This window comes from Sus scrofa, chromosome 14 (assembly GCF_000003025.6).
Source record: "Sus scrofa isolate TJ Tabasco breed Duroc chromosome 14, Sscrofa11.1, whole genome shotgun sequence".
Lineage (NCBI taxonomy): Eukaryota > Metazoa > Chordata > Mammalia > Artiodactyla > Suidae > Sus > Sus scrofa.
In genome coordinates this window covers 132340563-132349736 of record NC_010456.5, presented here as the reverse complement: position 1 = coordinate 132349736, position 9174 = coordinate 132340563, and the positions used below count along the sequence as shown (strand labels likewise).

The 9174-nt window shown below is 45.0% G+C and overlaps 1 protein-coding gene across 1 annotated transcript; it reads left to right on the top strand.

The window, feature by feature from the left end:
* On the top strand, positions 2166 to 4067 carry C14H10orf120 (chromosome 14 open reading frame, human C10orf120). The gene is given in 6 exon segments (NM_001105297.1): positions 2166 to 2254; positions 2256 to 2390; positions 2603 to 2678; positions 3324 to 3434; positions 3437 to 3554; positions 3937 to 4067. Coding segments are annotated over 6 exon segments (633 nt in total). The 5' UTR covers positions 2166 to 2192.

Genomic DNA, 9174 nt, shown 5'->3' with positions numbered 1-9174 from the left:
TGTAAACCAGCTAAATGGAAAATAATAAAAATCATTATATAAAAACAAATTCAAAAACCAAAGTGGTCTCTTCTCTGGGTCTCCACCCCGCCAGACCGCCTTTGTAAATTTTGGACCTTGCAGCCTGCATCATCACGTAAGCCAATTTCTTCAAATAATCTCTCTCACTAGGTCTCATCCCAAACCTACCGTTGCCATGGTGACATCACTTCTGGGAAGAACGGCTGGGGCTCTTTCTCAGTCTCCTTTTCCCTGATGTCTGGAGGAGCTAGGTCCTGACATTGCCATGCTTTTTAACCAGTACCTATTGGGACAAAGCCATAGCTTCTCCATCTAAATATCTGGAGGCTGCTGGTGCACAGCCAGCCCTAGAATGTCTCTCATCAGCCCACAGTCCACTGCTGACGTCTCCTTGTATTTCCTTCTAGTCTTTTTTTCCTCTTGCGTACTTGCATTTTATAGCATCCAGATCATACTCTGTATATGTTTTGCATTCTGCCTTTTTTAGTTCACATGACATCATATTATTGGAAATTTGTCAAAGACTTGATTTTTGATAGGCCCTGATATTCTATCACGTATCATTCACTGGTTGTCCCACATATATTTGCGTGCATACACCGTGTCAGGTGTTGTGTGACTTGTACAAGCAGCTGAGTGTAGAACAAATGTGTGAGTCAATGAACGCCCGGCAAGGAGCATTTTCTATACTGCTCAGAGGTGCTAGTTGCCGACTTCCAGGTTCACAGCTCTACCGGGTAAATGAATTTGCCTACGTGAGAAGAAGGAGCACCCATGTGTTTTAGGTGGCTGATGGTATGACCACATTTTAAATGCCCCCACTTTGGAATGTTACCTGGCAGAAGCAAAGCAGAGTCTTTGGGCCAGTACTTGTCAGAGGCATCCTCTTCATGAGCTGCTTCTTTGCTTTTTTTTTTTCCCTCTTATTTTTTCAACAGGTAATATGTTCACATGGTTTTAAAACTCCAGACAAAAAAATTAATATACACAATGAAAAGGCTGCTTCCACCTCTTCCTGCTCTGCCAGGAACCCACCTCTGGTAACTGCTTTTTATTATTTTTGTGTGTATTATTCTAGAGTTTCTTTATGCAAATATAAGTAACATGCTTAGTTTTCTTTCCCAACCCAAAAAGGTAGCCTACAGTTTATATGCTTTTGCACCTTACTTTTTGCTCTTAAAAAGTATTTCTCAGACCTATTTCCATATAAAGATTTTAAAAAATTATTCCTATAGCCCTATTACTCCTATATAGCAGTCGACTGTGTGATTAACCATGTCTCCATTAGTGGACATTTAAGTTTGCTATTCAGTTTGTCATCTTAAACAAGGCTGCATTGACCAACCTCGGGCATATTTTATTTTACACACGTAATTACTGGGTAAGGGGTAAATGCATTTCTAACTTTTGAAATACGTGGCTTAATTACTTTCCATGGGGGTTGTGCCCATATACATTCCACCAGCAACCTTCGTGACCCCACCTTGGGGCCAAGGATGATTGCTTATGGAGTCAACAAGCTGAGCATCTGTTCTATACCAGATCCTATGCTAAAGTACTGCCTTGCAAAGAAGAGATGCTATTGGAACCTGTGTTTGAGTGGAAAGAGAAACCTATTGGACAACCAAGTCAACATGTGACAAAGCACTGTAACATGGCACGGGAAGTGCTGCGTAAATGTGGACCAAGGGCTAATTTATTCCACAAGGAAATCTTCAAGGAGGCAACAATTAAGCTGGGCCCTAAGAGACAAGCAAGTTACCAAGGGGGAGAGAGATGTTTGAGATGGAGAGGAGCATGTCTGGAAGACGACTCCAAGAACCATGGAGAGAGGGCAAGGATGCAACAGGAGGCACTGACACGGGAGGGGCAAGCCAACACCAGAGAGAGATTTTGCTGATGACTCTTCATCCTGAGAGACTCGAATAGTCTTTATGGCTTTGTTTGTGGCAGCTACGGGGTAAGATCTTCTCCCCCCACTCTATTCCTCTGGACTCCAACGTACGACGACCCATTTCACACCTGGGGCATCATTTGATGCCTAAACTCAGACCTCACAATAGCTCCCATGTAGGCCAGTTATGATGCAAGAAGAGTGTGTGACTGTCCCTTGGGTCCCCCTAAACTGTCTCCAGGTGCTGATGCCTCCCATCCTAGCCTATTGCCAGAGTATGATCAGAGAAGGGGAGAGTGGCTGTCAGAAGATTGGAAAACAGAGGACTAGAGAGTCAAGGCCAAGAAAAGACGACTACAGGGGGGAAGTCAAGTAAGAATGGAAGGCCAGTCAGAATGTTCAGTATAAGTGACTCCTTTCAGGATAAAGGCTCCCTGTGCTGCCGAGGGCATCTATGTCCCCCTTCACCGTTGGGGTGAGTGTAGCCTGCGCTTCTGGCCCATTCCTTCCCACCCAGGTCAGAACACGGCCAAGGGGAAGAGCCCAGCCTGTAGCTGCAGAAACACTGGTCACAGGGACCCAATCCTGACTAATGCAGAGTCACCCTTTGTCAGATTTCTTGCTCCAAAAGGGAAAAAGAGAAAGACCCTTCTTGAGTTCTGATACACCTGCCTCTCTGCCTTCTAGGATATGGACCAAATTCTACAAATCAGACCCTCGCATTGCCCTTGGGAAATACTCCCCCTTGGAAAAAGAGATCCTTGTAAGTGTCCTGAATTTATACACAGGGAGGCCCCCCCTGGAGGTCAGGCTAGGGGAACCAAGAGGTTCAACCCCCCCACCCCACCCCCGCCCCCACAATAGAGATGTAAGTTTCCAAACAGTTGGCTTGAGTTGGTTTGAGTCAGCTGGTGGCGTCCACACTTGCATAACAAAACACTATCTTATTTTGAAGTCCCAAGTAGGACTGTAAATACAAGTGATAAAAAGTGATGGAAGCTGCTTTTTCTTGAGCCCTTATGTGGCACTAGTTGCTTTTATATACGAAGTCTTATGGAGGCCTCACCTTGGCTCTTTCAGGTCAGTAAAATGCTTTTAAATTCGTAGTAGATAACATGGAGAGTCAGGATTTGAACCCAGGCTCATCTGACCTCAAAGATCTGCCCTCTTAGAGTTCTCCTGTGTCACTGCAGTGCCTCCACTGCTGCTGTGGTGCGAGTTCGATCCTTGGCCCGGGAACTTCCTCACGCCCTGGACAAGGCCAAAAAAAGATCGGCCCTCTTTCTCACTACACAGGGGCTCGGGCACACTCAGCAAAGGAGGGTGAAGGTGCCACTCTTTCCTTCTTCCATGGGTGCCCCCTGCTCCCGTCCCACTGAGATTTTACCAGTCTCCTTCCTCTTGTCAGCGTCTAGGTGGCGTTCACACCATAGCAGCCAGAAGGTTTCTGACTTACAAGCAAGAGGAAGAACGGAAAATGGTCAAGGAACTGCAGCTGCTGTCTTCAGACTACAAACGGGCGTGGAATATAAAAAACAACATTCCCTTCCCTGTGGGCCCCTAGAAAAAATTTGGACGGCAAAGGTGGTCGTGCCCCCGGAGGAGTTCCAAATGCCACAACGAGAGAGGCTGAACATCAGCAGGCACGTGGAACGGATGCACTTTGCCCGGGCCCTGGGGAATAAGCAGCATTTACCTGCCATCAAAAGGCTTCAGAGCTCTTTGCTCCTGTCTGGAGGGGGCCTGGCCCCCACAGCCACAGACAAGGCGGGGGAGGGTAAGGATGGCGAGGGTGTGGATCACTGCAATGATGCCCATCCAGGGGAGAGAGAGGAAGCGGTGAGCAAAGCCACCAAAGACAGGAATAAAGATGGATGTAACGTTCAAGTCAGAAGAACCCAAAAGATGTATCATGTACCATCCAAATGCTCTAAAACCATTCTTTCCCACAAAGAAAGTAGAAAGGTCCATCACTGGCTTAACAAACAGAAGTCTTTGGAACCTGGCCGAATTCCCCGGAGATCTCATGCTGATGAGTCAGAATTTTATATCACGAGGAGTCCACGCCAGTGATGTGCCAAAGGCCAACCGCCTGGAAGGAGACAGCGCCTGGAAAGAGGACACGCGGAGAGCTGCTTCCCATCTGTATTAAAGTTTTATTTATTCCCATGGTAACCACGTGTCCTGGTCCTCGTTACTCCTGCAGCTCTGCCCTGCATGGCTTCCTTCCTTGTCGCCTTACAGGACCCGATCTCCAGAGCATCCTCAAGGTAAGACGTAGCTGCTGAGGTTGCCTGGTTTTAGGCAAGACACGGCTCTCAGGTTCTCACCTCCTGCCCCTCAACAGCCTGGCTTCCCAGGACTCAGGCTCCTCCTTTTCACCTGCTCCCATGCGGCCTGTGCTGCTTACCTACTTCTGTGAAGCAAATCACCTCCAAACCTAGGGACTGACACCAACAATCCTTGGTTTAGTTGATAAGCAGTTTCGGCTGGTCTCATCTGGGTTTCTCATGGGACTGCGGTCAAGTGTGCGTCGTTTAGCTGGCCCTCCTTTCGGGAGTTGACAGCTATTAGCTGGGTCAGTGGGAGGGTTGGGTCCCATGTTTCCTTCCTCCAGCAGCTCCAGCAGGCCAGCCCAGGCTTGGTCACAGGGCCACGGCAGGAGCCGAGAGAGTACGTGAATGTTTGCAAGACTCAGAACTAGCACACCAATCGCTTGGCCACAGTCTGTTGGCTGTCGCAAGATACATGGCGGGTGCAGATGCCAGGGTGGGTGTATGGGCTTCTTCTCTTGATGGGAGGAGGTGCAAAGTCTTTCTGCAAAGGCACATGAACTCAGGGAGGCAGGGACAGTCAGGACCGTGACAGCAGTCAGTCTAGCACAGAGTCCCTGCAGCTGGAGCTGGGAGCAGCCCGTAGCCCAGATAGGGGGTGGAGGTGGGGACACAGCTCAGGAAGGAGACTGCCCAGGCCTAAAGGCTAGGAGTCTGCTCCATGCTCCCCGCTTCTTGCCTGGGCCTGCAGCTTCTGCCGTGGAAGGCAGGGCCAGCCAATTCCCGGCCTCATCTACGCTGCCTTCCTCTTCCATGCAGCCCAGCAACTTACACCCTCCTCATGCAGTCAAGTGCAGGCCAAGGGCACGCCAGGCTGTAGCGGGCACAATTCCTTTGGGAATGTCATGGCCGTTATTGCTATTCCCATGAAAGCCTTGCCTTCATCCCTGGGGGCCTGAGAGCTGGATGGCTCTGGATAAGGTATTTACTCTCCCAAGTCTCGGTCCATTCATCTGCAAAATGCTAATTTAATAGTAACTGGCCCTCTGGGTTCTGGAGGATAATCCATAGTCCAGGGCTCAGGGCCCCCGCCCAGGGAGGCTTTCCACCATGTTACCCGCCACTGGCACAGCTTCTGATACTCATTTCATTTACCCAACCAGATGACATTTCCTTCCTCAGGAAGTAGAAATCAACAGAATGCTCTAGAATCTCTCCACTAAGCTTAACCAGGACATTGGCAGTCCGGCTCCAGTTACCCTTTCAGGGTCTTTAGGGGGTACTGGTCTTTGAGGCACAGGGGAAGTCTCCCCACACTGGGGTGTCAGCAAGTTCAAGCTTTGCCCGAAAGCAGGCTTCAAGCGCAGAATCCAAAACATCCCCATCACTTTATGGGGTGTCTCTGGAAGGACCCTCATCTGCAGTCAACTCCTCTGCTGAGATTCCCGGGTCCAGCCTTCAACACAGAGAACATGGGACATTAAGGAGTTCAGGACCCATCACCCCCAAATATGCCACCTTTGCATAGTGATGATTTGAACTGAAGACGCTTGAGGAACAGCAGGTGCAGGAAGGGCTCTGATGGACCCACTGCTCCCTACAAGCTGCCCACGGACTTGCCCAGGAGAACGGCCCACCCTGTACCAGGGGGAGAGGCAGGTCCTCAGCCCAGGAGCCTGGGATGGAGGCTGACAGGGAATTGAGATCACACACTGATGGCCCGAACCTGCCCTTCCCCTGGGCACGCCCACGGCTCCTGTCACCACCCATGCTGGACTGTCCCCTAGCCCAAAACTTTTGTGTCATCCTTTCTTCACAAATGTATAATTTCTTTGTCTAAAAAGCATAAAGATTTCTACTGTGGTCTCTTTTCCAGGTCTTCATTATTTACGAAGGCCCTCATGTACATGTAAAAAAAAAAAATTAAGAAAGTGTGTGCATTCTTTTCCTGCCAATCTGTCTTATTAGTTCTTATGCCCATACAGAGAATAGTCCTAAGAGGGTAGAGGAGAATTTCTCCTTCCCTACATCGCAAGAGCATCTAACAAAACATTTCAGACTTAAGAGAAACACTCACCTTGGCGGCGGCACTTCAGCTTTGAAAATGAATGCTTTTTGCATTTGCATAAGATTGAAAACTTTCAAAGAACTTTCATGTTCTGTCATTCTTCACAACAACCCTGTTGGGTGCTTTAGTCAACAGCAGAGATTCAGAGAGGTTGAGTAACTTGGGCAATATCACACAGCACTTTCCACTTTCTGGAGCAAGTGGGGAGTCTGAGGAGTATCTGTGGGGAGGAGATCAGATTTCAGGGGCTGTTTCTATATAACGCCCAGCCTCAATCTTGAGTCTGCTGCCAGGTCCTGCTCAAATATGCACTAAAGCTCCTTTTAAGAGAAAACCTACATCTTTTCTCAGTCCCTCGGAGATGTGAATCTTACCATGTATTTGATATGCAAATATTGTAAGAAATAAATAAAACACTGCCCATAATCATAAGACTGAGGAAAATGTTTTTAAAAAGAGGCTTCAAACAAAGAAAACCAAACTGCTATAAAAGCTCCTTTGCCTAAATTCTAGTTCATACCCTCTATAAGATTACTTGTCAAGGGCAGATACAAATCTTAAAATCTTCTCCGCAAATAATGGTAAAAAAGCTTTAGTCACCTGATCAGGTAAACGTAACTTATTCCACCTGCTGGAAATTCAATATAGAGTTAATTATTCTATTATATACTAGTAAGTTTTTTTGCTATTGTAAGTGACAAATGGTGAACGTTTTCAGAAGAAAACTTTAAGGTCTCTGTTTGCATTTATTTGCATGTTAATAAATAGACATGGATTTATGCTGTATATACATCTAGATGGTATTGCCAAAATGAATTTGTAAAAAAAATTCTATTTCATGGGCTTGAAAAAGAGTAAGCACTCATATAAATTAAGACTAGTCAAACTTATATAATCTTTATTATATATTTATGAGTATAAAATTATAAAATCAACCTAAGAACAAAATATAAAATAAAATTAATTTCTTAATGCATGTTACACACAGAAGAAGAGAAAGAGAAAAAAAGCCATATGTTTACCTTTTTAGGTGCTTCGTTGCTATGATAGTTGATGCTTGCCTAACATATATGTTACAAAGTTTGTCAGCAAGAAAAATAACTTAGGATGATGGCTATCTTTACCTAAGTTCTCATGAAATTTTGTGAATAGTTTAAATGTATTTAAGAGCCAGTGAACTAAATAAATGTGAGATAAAAGTTTATAAATGATCTTTCAACAGTGATTATGTTATATAAAATGTGTCATTTAAAATAGCTTTCAAGGAGATCCCACAATGGCTCAGCAGAAACGAATCTGATTAGCATCCATGAGGACACAGGTTCGATTCCTGGCCTCGCTCAGTGGGTTAAGGACCCAGCGTTGCCATGAGCTGTGATGAAGGCCGGCAGCTGCAGCTCCGATTCGACCCCTAGACTGGGAACGTCCATATGCTGCGGGGGGCAGTCCTAAAAAGCAAAATAAATAAATAAAACTAAATAGGTTTCAACATCTTTTTGGTAACGATTTGAAATCTTACAGTTATTTTAAGTTAAATGGTGAAACTTCTTTGGCTATCTAGATAATTCCCAAATATGATAAAGTATGCAAACCTTAATTACTGAACATTAAATTTTCCTACTTTGGGCTTCCCATTGCAGAGGAATGAATGATGTTTGGGTTTCTCAGTGAGCATTTTAGGAGAAACGTACACTTCTAGAAATTATGACATAGTATATTCATAAATTTGCCCATCTGTAGAATGCCGGTGTGACAGACTCATAATAGTTTACCTCCTAGTTTTTATTAAAAATTAAGGTTTCTAAGAGTTAAGAAGTCTAATTACTATACGTTGTTTAAACTACCTGAAATTTGGATTTCCCATCGTGGCTCAGTGGTTGACGAATCCGACTAGGAACCCTGATGTTGCAGGTTTGATCCCTGGCCCTGCTCAGTGGGTTAAGGATCTGGCGTTGCCATGAGCTATGGTGTAGGTCGCAGACGCGGCTCGGATCCTAAGCTGCTGTGGCTGTGGTGTCGGCCAAGGGCTACAGCTCCGATTAGACCCCTAGCCTGGGAATCTCCATATGCCGTGGGAGCAGCACTAGAAAAGGCAAAAAAAAAAAAAAAAAAAAAAAAAAAGGCAAACAAAACAAAACAAACCAAAAAACTACCTGAAATAATAAGGGAGGCAACTCTGTGTTAAGGGAAAGTAGGATTGTTTTTGGTAAGAAAAGGTGTAAGATATGGAGATGCATTTTTGTTGAGGGGGAAAAAAAAGTAATTTCTTTTCCTGAAGTAAAATAACCGTTTTTCTAGAAGGAGAAAGAGGAGAATAAAGGACAAACTGAATGGATATACATGATGGAGAGCGAGTGGTGTCAGGCAGAGAGACTGACTTGATGGTGAAGCCGGCCTAAATTAAATGAATTTATTATAAAGCTTTTAAAATTGATCTTTAAGTTCAAAAGTACTCTGATGCAAAACTAGAACTGTCTTGTCTCTATTAAAAGGACAAAGTTTCTTTCGACAATTGTTCTCTTGATAAGAGATTATGAAAGATATTGTTTACCTTTTGGGTAAGCTACCTAGAAAGCAAGAATTTTTGTGTCTTATCTAACTAATTTTTGTGTGTCATGTTGCTTTATGGAGTCTTTGATGCCTTGAGAAAACCGAGTCTTCTCTATTAAAAGAGCTAACATCTTTATGACTATGTTTTTGCTTTTGCCTTTGAAATTTTTTTCACTTTAGTTAAATAGGTAAATGAGTATTATCTCACAGTGTCCTATAACCCCATTTAAAAATTTTTTTTTTATTTTTTATTTTTTTTGTCTTTTTGCCATTTCTAGGGCCGCTCCCGTGGCACAGGGAGGATCCCAGGCTAGGGGTCGAATCAGAGCTGTAGCTACCGGCCTACACCAGAGCCACAGCAAAGTGGG